The sequence below is a fragment of the Rhipicephalus microplus genome, unplaced genomic scaffold, assembly GCF_043290135.1.
Source record: "Rhipicephalus microplus isolate Deutch F79 unplaced genomic scaffold, USDA_Rmic scaffold_12, whole genome shotgun sequence".
Taxonomy (NCBI): domain Eukaryota; kingdom Metazoa; phylum Arthropoda; class Arachnida; order Ixodida; family Ixodidae; genus Rhipicephalus; species Rhipicephalus microplus.
Window position 1 is genome coordinate 42,660,398 of NW_027464585.1, and position 19,885 is coordinate 42,680,282.

Below are 19,885 nucleotides of genomic sequence, written 5' to 3' on the forward strand. Positions count from 1 at the left end.
TGACCGTGCCATAATGAGCAACCGTGCACCCTCCGTGCCACTTCTGCTCTGCCGCATGACAACCGACATGCCACAATGTGAGGACAGTGTTTCAAACAGTGAGGATGTGTTTTTCTTGTCTAAACCTTAAAAGGCAGGAGCTCTACGAACTCCACAGGGTTGTACAGAAACGTAGCTGAACTCTGGACAGTTTAGGACTGCCTGCTACACATGCTGGCCATTACCCTGTACATATAGTCTAAGCTTATTGTTTTTCTATCTCCTCTTCACCAGTGTTCTTCATAAAGTTGTCCTCTTTACCTGTAAAGCATTCTTGCATATCCTTTCTTGTTCGGCAGTAGCAACCCCCATGACGAACATCCTAATCATCCCACCTGCCTAGGGCCAATTTGCAAGGGACTTCCAAGCAATGGCGTGGCTTAGAGGTAGAATAGTAGGTTGGTACGCAGGGCACCCGAGATCGAATCCCATTGTGTCCTCGTTTTTGATGTGAAGCAGCTCTTTGACTAACCTATATAACGCTGTCCCTCCTTCCGCACTGCTGAACTTGCCGCAGGTGTTAAAGTGTGCCAAGTAGCTCACGCCCTCCTAGTAGTGCGTGGTGATGTCTCTTTCTCTCGTCTACTACGCGCTCGCCGTGTGTCAGTTCTCTCTCTCGCTTCAACCTCTCCACAGCTCGAGCCCGCTCCTCACGTGGGCATCATCTTACCCATGCCACCTCTTTCCACCTGTCGCTGAGAAGTAGCCGCACCCCTTGAAAATCTCACAGAGTCGACAATGTGGACAGCACGCCGCTGCTTACCCCGCAGTCGCGCCGATGGGCAGGACGCTGCCGCAGCCTGCTTCCTGATAGCGTGCCTGTACCTTTCAAGGCTGTTTTTTTTCTGATTCTGATTCTTTATTTCAGCATTCATTTACAACAAACGCTAGGACAGGAGCGAAAATCCGCTATCATAGCAGCTTGACGAAGGCCCCTGCCCCTACAGAATTTGGCAGGAGACAACACACGTACTCAAAAACTGAAATGCATCGATATACAGATTATCTTTCGAGGGTTGCCAGCGTTGCGAGAGTTAGCGAAGCTGATCGTTCGTGAATGGCGACGTCAACACTGACAAGGCCCGAGCAAGGGAAGCCAAACACAAATGTCAGCAGTGGAAGACCAGCGACACCAACAAAGTGCGAGTCAACAAAACCGATCGCGTTCAAGAATACAGACGGCACGCGGGTAACATCGACGAGATGCAAGTTAAGAAGACCAAACACAAGCGTCTTCAATGTGTCCCGCCTCTCGTGTCTTTGTGTTTTAAACAAACATTTAATCGACTAAACACTACCCCGACTTTCAATTTAAACAGTTCTTCCAGAACCCGTGTCAATGCCCATTTCAACCTCGTAAACCTTGTAACACTGTTGCTGCTTAGCATCCCCATAAGGGTTCTCTTCGGGGAGATGGTCCATAGTCTTACAGGGCGAAGCTCCTCAAGCCGTGGGTCTGTACATCCTCCGATGTTGTACGTAAGGATTGGTGAAACATACCCACTCTAAATCGGGTATGTACCACAGGGAATGCGAGATGGGAGACGGCGGTACTTCGAGTGTTCACTATATGGATGCGCGGACAGACGCATGAACAGACAGACAAACAGACAGACTAAAAGACGAACGGACAGATGGACGCACGCACTGACGGACAGACGAATGGACGCATGGATGAACGCACAGATCATTGCGCGTACGGACGGAAGCACAGACAGGCTGACGAACACTTTGCCCCACTTATTACCATTCACTCCGTGGCTATACTCTCATTTTATTTATTGGGTTATTTTTCTTATTTCATGCGATAGTGGCGACAGATACCAGCAGCGGCAAGAAACTACGACGCACACGTAACCCGTGTTATGATCTCATAACAACTTTCGGTGTAATACCGACGTGCTTCGCCGCTTGTCAGTTGATTGACGGCCGACGCTTTGTTCACTGTTGTCGGTGCCAGTGTGTATCGCTATAATCTGACTTGGTTGGCAGGCCACAAGTTTGGCCCAAATAAACAGATCTATGTATGACCTACAGTATCTGCTTTAGTCGGCGACAGTATCGTTATCAGCAGGTCTCAGAATCAGCTCACACGTGAAATAAAAAAAGCTGAAGCTATAGGCTATTTTCTGCAGCTAGTTTGTCTATGGAAAACAAGATAGTGCCACTGCACCGAAGCGCCACAACGTTCTTTTCCGTGGCACGGCCGCAATGTGGCAGATGTTGCCCTGCAACCTACGGTGAGAAACGGTGGTGGTAGTGATTCTTGAAGAAGGAAAAAGGCACTTATTTCTGTCAGCCAGAAAGAGATGTGGTGCAGTGCCTTAGAGAAAAAAAGAAAAAAGAGAGAGAAATGGGTGGTGTGGACTTATGCACTGCGCCTGCTTTGCCGGCCTTCAACCCGAGAGCAGCGGCGGCGAATCGGCCAGCCATCAGCGACGTTGAAGAAGTGGAAAGGAGATGGCCATTAGACCACGTGCTCAAATGTGGCAACGCCTGTTCGCTGCTGTGGAAAACCGTCTACAGTGAATATTAGAAACTTGCATGCGAGTTCACCATCAATCACATTGACAGAAAAAGAAATGACACTTCTTCAAATGAGATCACATGCAAGAGCTGTTTTTTTTTTTTTTTTTCGGGCATGTATGAGATGGGTGTGAAATATGGCATGAAATAAACAGTTGGAGGTTTAGCGGCTACATTTTCTTACATATGATTCGTTTTTCCTTCTAATATATTGCTAAATGTAGGCTGCCGCAATGCAAATTGTAAATGTGCGTGTGTGCTCGACAAAGAGGATAGAGATCGCTTGCTGCTCGAGCTCGGAGCCAGACTGGCCAGCGCTGAAACTGCTCTTGCAAATATATTTCAAAAATATGTTTGCAATATATTGACTCATTACTCACGTAACATATTCGGTGGAGGTGAAACGTTCCCCATCCTCACCACGCAGCTCCACAGTGGCCGCATCCTCCAACTTCCCGCCATGGCTTCTAGTGACAACCCATCGCCTTCTCTGTCTGCGGCTTCTCCAACAACCTTTGTTGCGGTCCCCACGCCCTGTGATCTCAAGACATTCTCTGTGCAACCTGGCCTCGATGTCACTACGGGCTTCGCCTGTATAAATGAGTCAGTCAAACTCACCGTTGGAACCCTGCCATGATGCTCACTAATGTTCTTTTCTACTTAGACGAAACCCCGCGTGTCTAGTACGAAACAAATGAGTCCGAACTCACCAGCTGGGACACGTTCAAGGAGAAGCTACCCGACATCCTTGGGGACCCGACCAGTCCCCACACAGCTGCACGACAGGAGCTGGCTACCCGTGTCCAGTGGCCAACAGAACCGTATGTGTCCTACATACAAGAAGTTCTCGCTCTTTGCCAGAAAGTGGACAAGGCAATGTCTGAAGCTGACAAGGTTGGTCACGTTTTGAAGGGAACCGCAGATGACGCTTACAATTTGCTAGTCTACACCAAAGTCTTGACTATCGCCCACATTATTCAAGAATGCCGCCATTGGGAAACAGCAAAAAGCTGTTGTGTGCGCCCTCCATTTCCTTGTTTGCCAAATATGGCGGCTACGTCCACCTGCTCCAATTCCGCAGCCACACTTCCCTTTGAGCAGAGTGTCGCGCATATCGTTCGAAGGGAACTTGAAGCAGCAAGTCCAGCGCCACTTCAGCCCTCTCCCTTCGAACGTGCTACCATACCAACAACCCCCATGGTCTCCGTTATTCAGGTGGTCGTACTACAAGAAATCCACAACCTCGGGTTTCCTGTCGCCTGCCCTGTCTCTCGCCCCTCCTCTAGACTAATGCCCATTAATGCGTCTCGACATGAACCCTTCGTTCCTCCGCGATCTCGCAACCCAACAGAATGGCGGACTCCCGACGACAAACCGATTTGCTTCCGGTGCCACTACGCTGGACAAGTCTCCCGTTACTGCCGTGCGTCCTGGATGCCGCCACATAGGAACCTGTCTTTCAAACCTTATCGCCCATATAAAGATCTTCGCCTGTATTTGCTCAGATGTACGGATCCTGCTTTTTGACAGAGCTAACAACCGCCTTCCTGCTTGTTCTCCATCCCCTCAACGGCGTCGTTCCCCATTGCCCCTGCCACACCGCCATACTTCGCCGCCAAACTTTCCATCGCACCTGATGAAAAACTAGACCGTGCAGCTCCTGGAGGTAGTGCTGAATCATCTCCGTCTGAACCAAACCCTCCATTGACTAAGGTTGCACGGTGGGCTCATTGGTTATTCATGTTGTTCGAGGTATAGCGTATCCAGGGCGGGAAAGAGAAGACACAGAACACATAGACGGCGCATTGACGCTTCCTACGAACAAGAGTCTTATGGATGTGCACGTGAACTGTATTTATTTGACGGCGCTAGTCGATACTGGTGCTCACGTGTCCGTAATCAGTGTTCATCTTCGTCGCCACTTAAGAAAAGTACTCACACCTCCTGCTACAGAAGCTGTACGTGTCGTCAATGATGGAACTGTTCCCATCATTGAAATGTGTATGGCTCGCATAAGCATCGCCGACCGCTAAGTTCCTGTCCTATTCACGGTGCTCAATAACTGTCCTCATGACCTCATCTAAGGAATGGACTTCCTGTTGACCCATTCTGTTCTGATAGACTGTTCCACTGGTACTCTTTACTTGAACCTTTCTCTTCAGCCGGATATTCAACCTGAACCTCAACGTGGCCTCTGTGCCACAGATTGTCTCCGCTTACCGCCTAAAACCCTCCCATTCGCCAAATTCTCCACGCCCTCACCCGTTTTGGATAGGGATTACATCGTCATGCCGATTTCTGATGTCCTACTGGCCTGTGACGTCACCGTCCCTCACTGCGTCGTAACTATAGCCGCAAACCGGATACATATACCCGTCATAAATTTCGGCTTCACTAATAAGTTCTCCCTGAAGCCATCGTAATCACCACATTGGCGTACTTAGCCAATGACCACGTCATGACTTTCGCAGCTGACGTTTGCACCCATCTTCTTAGTCGCCCACCCAATGCCACACGCCTCGACATGTCAGTACATCCCATGATCGCTCCTGACCTCCCCCAGCACAATCAGCTACCCTCAGCCACTTTGTAGCTTCCTACCGCGACATCTTCGACATTGACGGTCGACCACTCGGCCAAACTTCTTTTGTCCAGCACCGCATCAACACAGGTAATGCTGCTCCCATTCATCGTAGACCATATCGCGTGTCCGCATCGGAGCGCCAGGTTATTGAATCAAGCCGAAGTGAAGAAGATGTTAACTAAAGGCATTATCGAGTCCTCATCAAGCTCTTGGGCGTAACCCATTGTCCTGGTTAAAAAGAAAGACAACACATGGCACTTCTGCATCAATTACCGGCATTTAAATTGAATTACGAAAAAGGATGTGTATCCTTTGCCCGGTATTGATGACGTTCTCGATTATCTCCATGACGCACGCTACTTTTCATCCATGGACCTTCGCTCTGGTTATTGGCAGATTGGAGTGGACGAGAAAAACCAAGAAAAGACCGCCTTCGTCACTCCCGATGGCCTGTACCAATTCAAGATTATGCCCTTCGGTCTATGCAACGCCCCAGCCACGTTTGAACGTATGATGGACTCTCTGCTACACCGGTTGAAATGGTCAACATGCTTGTGTTACTTAGACGACTTCCTCATATTTTCACCTACATCTGAGACCCATCTTGAGCGTCTGTCAGCCATTCTCGACGTCTTCCCCAATGCTGGCCTCCAGTTGAACTCCTCGAAGTGTCACTTCGGCCGCCAACGTATTACAGTGTTGGGCCACCTTGTCGATGCTTCTGGTGTGCGGCCGGGCCCTGAGAAAATTTGTGCCGTCACGGGTTTCCCAGTACCCCAATCCGCCAAAGTTGTCCGGAGCTTTGTGGGACTTTGTTCTTACTTCAGGTGGTTCGTAAAAGACTTTGCAGCAATCGCCCAATCACTTACCAATTTTCTGAAGAAAGGCGTCCCATTTTTGTGGGGGTCCACTTAAGCCGCTGCCTTCTCTCGCCCTATCACACTTTTGAGGATGCCCCTATCCTGGCCCACTTTGCCCCATCCACCCAAACTAAGGTCCGAATGGATGCCAGTGGTCACGGTATCGGAGCTGTTCTCGCCCAATGGCAACAGGAACATGACCGCATTATCGCATATGCTAGCCGCCTCCTTACGCCTGCAGAGCCCAACTATTCGATCACGGAGCGAGAATGCCTTGCTCTTGTCTAGGTGGCCTCGAAGTTCCATTCATATTTATATGGCACTCACTTCTCCGTCATCACCGACCATCACGCGCTCTGCTGGCTTTCATTCTTGAGCGATCCCACAGGTAGACTTGGTCACTGGGCTGTGCGACTGCAATAATACACCTTCACTGTGACATACAAGTCTGGACGCCTGCATCAGGACGCCGATTGCCTTTCTCACTATCCAGTTGGCGAATCAGCTGCCGTACCTGACAACGACGCCTCGCCTGCGTGTGCTCAGTTTTAACTGACCCACATAGCCGACGAGCAACGCCCTGATGCAGCCTTACGGGCTATCATCAAGCACCTTGACTCCTCTTCGTTGAACCGATCCCATCACTCATTCGTACTACAGAATGGTACATTACACCAGCATAACTTCCATCCTGATGGCCCATCTCTGCTGCTTGCTATACCCAAATACTTCTGCTCGGCTGTACTCCACGAACTTCACGACGTTTCTACTGCTGGCCACATCGGCGTGTCCCGCACATACGACTGGATTCGCCGCCACTTCTATTGGCCAGGACTCGCTCGCTCCGTTAGAAGATACGTTGCAGCGTGTGAGGTATGTCAGCGCCGCAAAACACCCTCGACGCTTCCTGCTGGGTGCCTTCAACCACTCGACATTCCTTCTGAACTTTCTTTCGCCTCGGCTTGAAGTTACTCAGCCCTTTTCACCTGTCTTTTGCTGACAATAGGTGGATAGCTGTGGCCATTGACTACGCCACATGCTATACCATCACACGCATCTTTCCAACAAGTTGCGTCACAGACGTCGCCAGTTTTCTTCTACACGACGTGATCTTGCAACATGGTGCTTCACCCCAGCTGCTCATGAACCGAGGTCGCACATTTCTATCGGGGGTCATAGCGGACATCCTACGCTTGTATGCGATGTGCTACAACCTCACTACACCGTACCATCCACAAACAAATGACCTCACGGAGCGTCTGAACCGAACCCTAACCGACATGCTTTCAAAGTATGTGTCCTCAGACAACTCTGACTAGGACCTCGCTCTACCATATGTGACATTTGCATACAATTCATTGCGCCATGGCACAGCTGGTTACTTCCCACTTTTCCTATTGTTCGGCCGCGAACCCAGATTGTCCCTCGATACAGTCATTCCATTACCAGCAGCTCCGACCACAGAATATGCCCCCGACGCCATCAGCCCACGCACGCGAAGCCGCTCGTGCTCGCTTTCTGACCTCGGAGGAAAACCAACGGCGTCGGTATGATCAACGACACTGCGATGTGCACTTTCCCCCCGGTTCGTTGGTTCCGCCATGGTCTCCGATCAGGCACGTTGACCTGTCTGAGAAACTTCTCTCTCCATACACAGGGCCATACAGAGTGCTTCGTGCGGTGACTCCCGTCACTTATGAAATCGCTCCTACTGCCTCGTTGTCCACCCCTCGCGCCAGCGACATCGTACACGCCACACACCTGAAGCAGTACCACTCGCCCAATGACATTGACGTCTAGATGCGCCGAGATGGCGCCTTTGCCAACGGAGGTTCTGATACATGTAGGCTGCTGCAATGCAATTTGTGAATGCGGGTGTGTGCCCGACGAAGAGGATGAAGATCGCTTCCTGCTAGAACTCGGAGCCAGACAGGCCAGCGTTGCAACCACTTTTGCAAATATATTTCAAAAATATATTTGCAATATATTGACCGTTACTCACGTAACAATATGTACCACGCTAATACAAGCCAAGCTCCCATAGTAACAACAACAAGCAACAAAAGTTACAGTAGTGTTGCCTATTGTATCATTGGATATAAAAATTTTGAACAGTTTACCATATTTTTTGTGCGAACATCAATGCACAAGATAGACTCATGTTAATACTTCAACATACTTCAAAGCAGGCGCTTCATGACAACATACGAGGATCTTTTAACATGAAATCGTTTTATGCCGGGGTCCACCACCGCTCTGCTGATGTACTTCCATCACAGAAGTGACGTTGAAAAATATATACTAAAAAATTGCAGAGGAAAAGAAACTGTGTGCAAGCATTTCTTGCGCGGAATCGAACAAGCACGCGGCATTAGCAACTACGCCATGGAGCGTGCGTTGTCAGGATTGCTAATGGCAAGCCCTCTATATACACCATACACCATTTCGCAGTCCTCAGAGCTTCGAAACTTCAATGCGTTTTTGTTATCAGTGTCGAGATGGCGTGATGCGCTACAGCGTGGTCTTTCCTGCGTGCAGGCTTATCAAATTCGATAATGGGGAGAGGACGAAGCTCACTATGCTGCCGTGGCCACTTTAGAAAAGGAGCGTGCTGCTGACGCACGTCGCAGGAAGAATTGTGACAGTTGTTAGCACTTGTCCTGTGTATACTTTTGCACTCATTTCACCCGTCTTTCTTTCAGTTTGAACAGCGCGGTTTAAGAGTCGAGCTATGACAGTTGTTAGTCCGCCTTTATGCTCATTCCGTGCGTGCTTTCTGCTTGAATTGTGTGCTGAAAGTTTTGAGCTGCTTGCCCCTCTTAGCGTGACTGAAATTTGTTACTTTTGCTGAAAAAATGCCCAATAAACACTTCACAATGTCTGTAAAGACATGTCTAACTTTTGTGTAAATGATTTCTTATTGGGGGATCAGCTACGTTTTTTCTCACTGGGAATGGCTGTTTAAAAGCCTGCCATTCTTTCTAAACAATATTATTTGCCATTTCCTTCAAGTTCGGCCTATACTGGCGCAATTTTACTGGCAGTACGCTCCTTCATTTCGATATATTTGCGACCTTACTGCTAGCCAGAAGTGGGAACTCACCTGCAGGGCAGCCAGTATCTGCTGGTGGGGAGGAGGCAAAGTCCTGCAATAAGTGGCTCTCAGAGGGGCTCAGGGGACTCATTTGTAGATGAGGAGAATGGGAACACAAAGAAGCTTCAGCATCCACACCCGTCGTCGCTGCCTCCAGCTCAGCCATGTCTTCCAGGGTGAGAGACCTATGCCAGTGTTGTCAGTAATCGAACGGCACACTCAAACTTTGTCAATGAGGCATTCGATGATTAGAATGAAGATCACACACCAACAGGCAGACACAGCCAAACATGAACACATGGCATGTAGGTGTATCGATTATAAGCAATAAAATAAATAGTCTTGCAATTCATGCATTTGTGAAGAATTTTTGCATACATAGAACATTTCGTATAGAAACAGGGTGCAGTTCTATCTTCTGTGAGCCTTTTCTCGTGCGATGAGCTGCTTTCCGGCTTCGGTGACTAGTGTTCACAAATCAGCCTTCCCCTGAGTTACTCAGCAATGCAGTGTCATCGGCAAAGCACAGGTTACTAAGGTACTCTCCAATAACTCTTATCCCTAAGTCTTTCCACTCTAGGCCTTTGAAAACCTCTTGTAAGCACGCAGTAAACAGCATTGATGAGAATCTATCCCCCTGCCTTACACCCTTTTTGATTGGCATTTAGTTGCTTTTTTTATGGGGCACTATGGTGGCAGTTGATTCCCTGTAGATTTCATCCAAGATGTTTATATATATATATATATATATATATATATATATATATATATATATATATATATATATATATATATATATATATATATATATATATATATATATATATATATATATAAGGGAAAGAAGTGTATACCTAAGGGCTCGTTTTTCCGTGTTTTTAACACAATAATAATGAGATATAACAGACAGTAATGCCAAGGAATGTACAGGGGAAGTTATTAACATTATTGGAATGTAAATAAGAAGAAAGAAAAGTGGATGAAAAAATTACCAACTGTAAGCAGGAATCGAACCTACGACCTTCGAATTACGCGTTCGATGCTCTAACCACTGAGCTATTACAGCGGCACTCCCTCCATCCACTTTTTTGGGTTTATCTGTGAATTTAGAAGTAGGAGCGACAGTCAGCGCCATCTATAAGCCAAACAACGAGTGTGAAAACACTCTTATGCGCATGTTTGGCGTCACGTAGCACGTGAACTTATTATGAGCGGGCAGCTGATTAATTGTCCCTCTTATACAACCTAAACACACCAAGTCTGCCAGTACGAGACCCTCGTTCAATGAAATAAGGGAAAGAAGTGTATACCTAAGGGCTCGTTTTTCCGTGTTTTTAACACAATAATAATGAGATATAACAGACAGTAATGCCAAGGAATGTACAGGGGAAGTTATTAACATTATTGGAATGTAAATAAGAAGAAAGAAAAGTGGATGAAAAAATTACCAACTGTAAGCAGGAATCGAACCTACGACCTTCGAATTACGCGTTCGATGCTCTAACCACTGAGCTATTACAGCGGCACTCCCTCCATCCACTTTTTTGGGTTTATCTGTGAATTTAGAAGTAGGAGCGACAGTCAGCGCCATCTATAAGCCAAACAACGAGTGTGAAAACACTCTTATGCGCATGTTTGGCGTCACGTAGCACGTGAACTTATTATGAGCGGGCAGCTGATTAATTGTCCCTCTTATACAACCTAAACACACCAAGTCTGCCAGTACGAGACCCTCGTTCAATGAAATAAGGGAAAGAAGTGTATACCTAAGGGCTCGTTTTTCCGTGTTTTTAACACAATAATAATGAGATATAACAGACAGTAATGCCAAGGAATGTACAGGGGAAGTTATTAACATTATTGGAATGTAAATAAGAAGAAAGAAAAGTGGATGAAAAAATTACCAACTGTAAGCAGGAATCGAACCTACGACCTTCGAATTACGCGTTCGATGCTCTAACCACTGAGCTATTACAGCGGCACTCCCTCCATCCACTTTTTTGGGTTTATCTGTGAATTTAGAAGTAGGAGCGACAGTCAGCGCCATCTATAAGCCAAACAACGAGTGTGAAAACACTCTTATGCGCATGTTTGGCGTCACGTAGCACGTGAACTTATTATGAGCGGGCAGCTGATTAATTGTCCCTCTTATACAACCTAAACACACCAAGTCTGCCAGTACGAGACCCTCGTTCAATGAAATAAGGGAAAGAAGTGTATACCTAAGGGCTCGTTTTTCCGTGTTTTTAACACAATAATAATGAGATATAACAGACAGTAATGCCAAGGAATGTACAGGGGAAGTTATTAACATTATTGGAATGTAAATAAGAAGAAAGAAAAGTGGATGAAAAAATTACCAACTGTAAGCAGGAATCGAACCTACGACCTTCGAATTACGCGTTCGATGCTCTAACCACTGAGCTATTACAGCGGCACTCCCTCCATCCACTTTTTTGGGTTTATCTGTGAATTTAGAAGTAGGAGCGACAGTCAGCGCCATCTATAAGCCAAACAACGAGTGTGAAAACACTCTTATGCGCATGTTTGGCGTCACGTAGCACGTGAACTTATTATGAGCGGGCAGCTGATTAATTGTCCCTCTTATACAACCTAAACACACCAAGTCTGCCAGTACGAGACCCTCGTTCAATGAAATAAGGGAAAGAAGTGTATACCTAAGGGCTCGTTTTTCCGTGTTTTTAACACAATAATAATGAGATATAACAGACAGTAATGCCAAGGAATGTACAGGGGAAGTTATTAACATTATTGGAATGTAAATAAGAAGAAAGAAAAGTGGATGAAAAAATTACCAACTGTAAGCAGGAATCGAACCTACGACCTTCGAATTACGCGTTCGATGCTCTAACCACTGAGCTATTACAGCGGCACTCCCTCCATCCACTTTTTTGGGTTTATCTGTGAATTTAGAAGTAGGAGCGACAGTCAGCGCCATCTATAAGCCAAACAACGAGTGTGAAAACACTCTTATGCGCATGTTTGGCGTCACGTAGCACGTGAACTTATTATGAGCGGGCAGCTGATTAATTGTCCCTCTTATACAACCTAAACACACCAAGTCTGCCAGTACGAGACCCTCGTTCAATGAAATAAGGGAAAGAAGTGTATACCTAAGGGCTCGTTTTTCCGTGTTTTTAACACAATAATAATGAGATATAACAGACAGTAATGCCAAGGAATGTACAGGGGAAGTTATTAACATTATTGGAATGTAAATAAGAAGAAAGAAAAGTGGATGAAAAAATTACCAACTGTAAGCAGGAATCGAACCTACGACCTTCGAATTACGCGTTCGATGCTCTAACCACTGAGCTATTACAGCGGCACTCCCTCCATCCACTTTTTTGGGTTTATCTGTGAATTTAGAAGTAGGAGCGACAGTCAGCGCCATCTATAAGCCAAACAACGAGTGTGAAAACACTCTTATGCGCATGTTTGGCGTCACGTAGCACGTGAACTTATTATGAGCGGGCAGCTGATTAATTGTCCCTCTTATACAACCTAAACACACCAAGTCTGCCAGTACGAGACCCTCGTTCAATGAAATAAGGGAAAGAAGTGTATACCTAAGGGCTCGTTTTTCCGTGTTTTTAACACAATAATAATGAGATATAACAGACAGTAATGCCAAGGAATGTACAGGGGAAGTTATTAACATTATTGGAATGTAAATAAGAAGAAAGAAAAGTGGATGAAAAAATTACCAACTGTAAGCAGGAATCGAACCTACGACCTTCGAATTACGCGTTCGATGCTCTAACCACTGAGCTATTACAGCGGCACTCCCTCCATCCACTTTTTTGGGTTTATCTGTGAATTTAGAAGTAGGAGCGACAGTCAGCGCCATCTATAAGCCAAACAACGAGTGTGAAAACACTCTTATGCGCATGTTTGGCGTCACGTAGCACGTGAACTTATTATGAGCGGGCAGCTGATTAATTGTCCCTCTTATACAACCTAAACACACCAAGTCTGCCAGTACGAGACCCTCGTTCAATGAAATAAGGGAAAGAAGTGTATACCTAAGGGCTCGTTTTTCCGTGTTTTTAACACAATAATAATGAGATATAACAGACAGTAATGCCAAGGAATGTACAGGGGAAGTTATTAACATTATTGGAATGTAAATAAGAAGAAAGAAAAGTGGATGAAAAAATTACCAACTGTAAGCAGGAATCGAACCTACGACCTTCGAATTACGCGTTCGATGCTCTAACCACTGAGCTATTACAGCGGCACTCCCTCCATCCACTTTTTTGGGTTTATCTGTGAATTTAGAAGTAGGAGCGACAGTCAGCGCCATCTATAAGCCAAACAACGAGTGTGAAAACACTCTTATGCGCATGTTTGGCGTCACGTAGCACGTGAACTTATTATGAGCGGGCAGCTGATTAATTGTCCCTCTTATACAACCTAAACACACCAAGTCTGCCAGTACGAGACCCTCGTTCAATGAAATAAGGGAAAGAAGTGTATACCTAAGGGCTCGTTTTTCCGTGTTTTTAACACAATAATAATGAGATATAACAGACAGTAATGCCAAGGAATGTACAGGGGAAGTTATTAACATTATTGGAATGTAAATAAGAAGAAAGAAAAGTGGATGAAAAAATTACCAACTGTAAGCAGGAATCGAACCTACGACCTTCGAATTACGCGTTCGATGCTCTAACCACTGAGCTATTACAGCGGCACTCCCTCCATCCACTTTTTTGGGTTTATCTGTGAATTTAGAAGTAGGAGCGACAGTCAGCGCCATCTATAAGCCAAACAACGAGTGTGAAAACACTCTTATGCGCATGTTTGGCGTCACGTAGCACGTGAACTTATTATGAGCGGGCAGCTGATTAATTGTCCCTCTTATACAACCTAAACACACCAAGTCTGCCAGTACGAGACCCTCGTTCAATGAAATAAGGGAAAGAAGTGTATACCTAAGGGCTCGTTTTTCCGTGTTTTTAACACAATAATAATGAGATATAACAGACAGTAATGCCAAGGAATGTACAGGGGAAGTTATTAACATTATTGGAATGTAAATAAGAAGAAAGAAAAGTGGATGAAAAAATTACCAACTGTAAGCAGGAATCGAACCTACGACCTTCGAATTACGCGTTCGATGCTCTAACCACTGAGCTATTACAGCGGCACTCCCTCCATCCACTTTTTTGGGTTTATCTGTGAATTTAGAAGTAGGAGCGACAGTCAGCGCCATCTATGCCATCCAATAATGTTAATAACTTCCCCTGTACATTCCTTGGCATTACTGTCTGTTATATCTCATTATTATTGTGTTAAAAACACGGAAAAACGAGCCCTTAGGTATACACTTCTTTCCCTTATTTCATTGAACGAGGGTCTCGTACTGGCAGACTTGGTGTGTTTAGGTTGTATAAGAGGGACAAATAATCAGCTGCCCGCTCATAATAAGTTCACGTGCTACGTGACGCCAAACATGCGCATAAGAGTGTTTTCACACTCGTTGTTTGGCTTATAGAGAGGGAAAGTACAGGAATTCAGAGTGTCGCTGCAGAACAGATACTCGGCTCTTAGTGAGGAAACCAACCTTAGCGTAGATACAATGAATGATAATCTGACGAACATTATTACGGAGTGTGCAGTGGAAGTTGGAGGCAGGGTAGTTAGACAGGACACTGGCAAGCTTTCCCAGGAAACGAAGAACCTAATTAAGAAGCGTCAAATCATGAAAGTGTCAAGTACAACAGACAAAATAGAACTGGCAGAGCTTTCGAAGTTGATTAATAGACGTAAGGTATGCGATGTAAGAAGGTATAACATGGAGAGAATTGAACACGCTCTGAAAAACGGAGGAAGTGTCAAAGCATTCAAGAGGAAACTTGGGATAGGCAAAAGTCGGATGTATGCACTAAGGGACAAAGAAGGCAAAATAACTACCAATATGGATAGGATAGTTAAAATAGCGGAGGAGTTTTACAGAGATCTGTACAGTAGCCGAGACAACCACGACCTTAATACTATAAGAACTAGCAGTAACCCAGATTACACCCCACCAGTAATGATAGAAGAAGTCAGAAAAGCTTTGGAGAGCATGCAAAAGGGCAAAGCTGCTGGTGAGGATCAGGTAACATCAGATCTGCTGAAAGATGGAGGACAGATTGTGTTAGAAAAACTAGCCACCCTGTTTACGAGGTGTCTCCTGACGGGAAGAGTACCAGAGTCTTGAAAGAACGCTAACATCATCTTAATACATAAGAAAGGAGATGACAAGGACTTGAAGAATTACAGGCCGATCAGCTTGCTCTCTGTAGTATACAAGCTATTTACAAAGGTAATTGCTAACAGAGTAAAAAAAACATTAGAATTCAATCAACCAAAGGAACAAGCAGGATTTCGAACAGGCTACTCAACAATTGACCACATTCATACTATCAATCAGGTAATAGAGAAATGCTCAGAGTATAACCAACCACTATACATAGCCTTCATAGATTACGAGAAGGCGTTTGATTCACTAGAAATATCAGCCGTCACGCAAACGCTGCGGAATCAGGGCGTAGATGAAGTATATATAAACATTCTGGAAGAAATCTACAGGGGATCAACTGCTACCATAGTGCTTCATAAAGAAAGCAACAGAATACCAACCAAGAAGGGTGTAAGGCAGGGGGACACAATTTCCCCATACTATTTACCGCGTGCTTCCAGGAGGTTTTCAGAAGCCTAGAATGGGAACAGTTAGGGATAAGAGTCAATGGAGAATACCTTAGTAACCTGCGCTTCGCCGATGACATTGCATTGCTGAGTAACTCGGGGGACGAATTGCAACTCATGATTACGGAGTTAGACAAGGAGAGCAGAAAGGTGGGTCTTAAAATGAATCTGCAGAAAACGAAAGTAATGTACAACAACCTCGGCAAGGAGCAGCGCTTCGAGATAGGTAACAGTGCACTTGAAGTTGTAAAAGACTATGTCTACTTAGGACAGGTAATAACCGCAGAGCCGAACCACGAGATTGAAGTAACTAGAAGAATAAGAATGGGGTGGAGCACATTCGGCAAGCACTCTCAAATTATGACAGGTAGATTGCCACTATCCCTCAAGAGGAAGGTATATAACAGCTGTATCTTACCAGTACTTAGCTACGGAGCAGAAACCTGGAGACTTACAAAGAGGGTTCAGCTTAAATTAAGGACGACGCAGCGAGCAATGGAAAGAAAAATGGTAGGTGTAACCTTAAGAGACAAGAACAGAGCAGAGTGGATTAGGGAACAAACGGGGGTTAAGGATATCATAGCTGAAATCAAGAAGAAGAAATGGACATGGGCAGGGCATGTAGCACGTAGACAGGATAACCGCTGGTCGTTAAGGGTAACTGACTGGATTCCCAAAGAAGGGAAGCGGGTTAGGGGGAGACAAAAGGTTAGGTGGGCAGATGAGATTAAGAAGTTTGCGGGTATAAATTGGCAGCAGCAAGCACAGGACCGGGTTAACTGGCGGAACATGGGAGAGGCCTTTGTCCTGCAGTGGACATAGTCAGGCTGATGATGATGATGATGACCTGTATTGATGAGCATAGAATTATTGACTTTCAAGGTTCAGTAGGCATGCTTGCAGATAGGTTTTTATCATTACTGGGAGCCTATCTTGCCTCCACTCTTGTGTCATATGAGAGTAAAATTTATTTTCAGCGTCAAAGAATTTGTATCAAGTCATGTGTTGCTCCTTTGTTGTCCAACATTTTTCTTTCACAGGTTGACGAAACACTGGAGCAGGTTTTTAGCAATGCCATGGTTTTTAAAGTTTTTAGATAAGTAGAAGATTTTCTAGTTTTACTAAAAAAAATGGGATGATTTGACGAACCAAGTAATGGTGGAAAAGGTTTTGAAGACTTTTCAACAGAACAGTCAAGGCCTGTCTTTAATGCATGAGCTGCCTGTCAATGGAATCCTGCAGTTCTTAGATTTAAAATTAACCCTTCATGACAACCATGTTTGCTGGTGTTTTTCCCCCTGTGCGAAAATGAACTTTTACCCATTGGTTCAGCCCACTCAAAAATCATGAAGAGGGGCAATGCAATGCTTTTCCTGGGGTCGGCACTTCAGAAGTCGTGTCCGCATCTCATGTGGTCTAATTTTAATGCACAATTAGCCAGTCTGAAGGTCGCCGGATTCCCTCGCTTGATTTTGTATGCGGTTCTGGAATGCCTTCTGCAGAAGGTAAAAAAAGAGGCCCGGCTGAAGTACGAAAGGATAAAAAATGGCCAGAAGTGGTGTTTTAAATTCATAAGGTTTCACTCAACCTAGAAAAGGTGGCGAGTTGGTATGGTGTACCGCTGGTGTTCACTACCCCAAACAAACTGGCGGAGTCGTGCCCTCGCATCAATGGAAGTCATGCTCAACAGCCGAAAGGCTGCAAAAAGAAGCATGCGCGGCCGTTCACGAAGTGCGCCACTGGAGTGGTTCATGAAATTCCCATATCGAACGGGAATAGCTATGTTTATGTTGGCTACATGGCGCGCTGCATCAATGATTGAGCGAGGAAAGACACACTCCCTGTAAGGAATGAGGACGGTGCACATCTAAGTGCGCATGTTGCAGCTTGTGGACGCACACCAGACTTCACGCAGATTAGGATCCTGGGAAGAAGTACAAACAAGTTAGCACGGGAAATATTGGAGGCATATAACATAATGAAACAAGGTAATAAGTGTGTAAGCGAAACGTCACTAATGAGTCAGAAACACATTACCTAGAGAGCATGTGCCGATAGCCTGATTAAGTAAGAAAAGGGCTGATCATGTTGTGCATGTGTCGATGAAGAGTGGGCTTATATTAGCCTGTTTCCTCAAGGATTAAGCAGTTGTAAGTGAGCGCTCGTGGTGTCTATGTGCGTTTCTTTCTCTGTGTGGTTGTTTATTCGGCGCGACGTTGACTATTTAACCAATATAACCTACACCATGCTTGTAGCCAGGGGTGGGGGAATGCCCTAGGCCCCCCTCTCTAAAAAAATCTGATCTGGGGTGTTTGGCCAAAAATAAGTGATGAAAATAGATGGTTTTCTAAACTACCTAGATGAAGACCAAGGCCTTTATCTGCCCCCCCCCCTCCCCCTTCGCAGAAAAATTTACACGCAACGGACCTGATTTACACCATACATCGATGCCAATCAAATTCGTAATAACCACTACAGATATTGATTACACCAACTCTCGCCAGTTTCCTACCATAATGTGGCTCACCTATAAGCACTGTCATGGCTCCAAGTGTCCTTGTGTGGCTCAACTGCCTTCTGTCGCCTGCGCAGGATAACCCCTTCTTCTTCGACCGGTTTATGGTGCTCCGTGTACTGGCAGTTTGTAGCCGATAGTGATAATGCGGAGGCGGCATCTTCCTCTGGGTGCGGTCCGAGCAGTGGCCAGTTCTGAATGTTGCAGCTTCGACTACGCTGCACGTCTCGTCGATTGCCGGAGGTGTTCCAGCCTCGCAAGTCCAGGCTGAGCCGGCACAGCGACCACCTGTCAACAGAGCAAGCAGCCCGAAAAATAAAACCAAGCCCAGGCCAGAGGGCACTCAACCTGCACTCCTGCCACTTGCTTCCCAGATGAACATATGCGTTTTCGATTGCAGTTTACTGATGACCAACAGCCTCCTCTTATTACGTTAATACCTTGAAGATAATAGATATTTTCCGGCGATATTTCTTCTTTTTGTAAGCCGTTATGGTATTGTAGTTATAGTATATTGTCAAATATTTTTTATTTATGTTTGTAAACATTTTCTTTTTACAATAGGTATTTAGGACATTGTGTTATTGTATTTTCTTGCTTATGATGCGTAATTTGTGACCAGAGCTGATGTTCCCATCACTCACATATGTAATATCCTTGTTAAGAAAGGCATATGAAGGTATTTTTACAGTACATACTAGCATGGTCCCTCAATACATTTACTGGTCATGAAACTCCCGCATAACTCAATGGGAGAGCTTCATATACCGCCCGCACTTTCCGCGCCGCGGCGCTGGCGTAGCTACAAGGGGGACGAGGAAGCCGCCTGCTGCTGGCCGCCATTAGCCGAGTGTGAGTGCGGAGTGGTTTTGTTTGTGCTGCTTGCACCTTTTGTTTTCTCTTTTCGCGGTCACCTCGTCGTGACAGCGATGCCCAACACCTGCTGTGTGCCGGGCTGTCGCTCGGGATACAAAGGCAACGTCGAAAAAGTCTCCCTGTTCTGTTTACCAGTCGACGCAGAACAACGCTGTTACATGTGTATATTAACTGATGGCCAGGCGGTAGTGACAACCGTGAACAGTAGGCCATCAGGCCCGCGAAGAACACGAGAACATCTTGAGCCCTTAGCCCGGAACAAACAGTTTTATTTTTTCCCAAAACGGCCACCCCGCTGCTGTGCCAGGCTTGCACAGCTAAACACAACTATCAACGCCGCGTGGGGGCACTGCATTTGAACCAACATTGTAACACTCCTCCCCTCTTAGCAGGAAGACTACGGGGAGTACCTATTCACCGGTTTCCTAGTCCTTGTGCCACGTCGCAACTTCGGCGTGCTAGGCGTAGGCACGACAGAGTCACTGTTCACATGCACACCCCTGCTGAGCGCAGTCCCCTCACTCTCTGTGGCACAGCTACTCCCAGAGATGCTAGTTCCAGGTAGCTGTTCCTGATGAGGCACTTCTGGAATAGCTGGCGCATGATGAAGCGGCGGCTCCAACTGTGGTGGAGCTGCAGCGATAGCAGTTTCAGGAGAGGCCAATGTTTCTGTC

At 45.9% G+C, this 19,885-nt stretch overlaps 1 protein-coding gene across 4 annotated transcripts in view; it reads right to left on the reverse strand.

Moving 5' to 3' along the window:
* The window catches only part of LOC119168181 (uncharacterized), a 411,631-nt gene that overhangs the window by 47,558 nt on the left and 344,188 nt on the right, over positions 1-19,885 (reverse strand). For all 4 annotated transcript variants that reach the window (XM_037419584.2, XM_075882494.1, XM_075882493.1 and 1 more), the window contains 2 exons: positions 18,348-18,623; positions 9,113-9,288 (listed from right to left, as the gene is read on the reverse strand). In XM_037419584.2, coding sequence (XP_037275481.2) covers positions 9,113-9,288; positions 18,348-18,623 — 452 coding nt within the window. The remainder of the gene's footprint in view (positions 1-9,112; positions 9,289-18,347; positions 18,624-19,885) is intronic.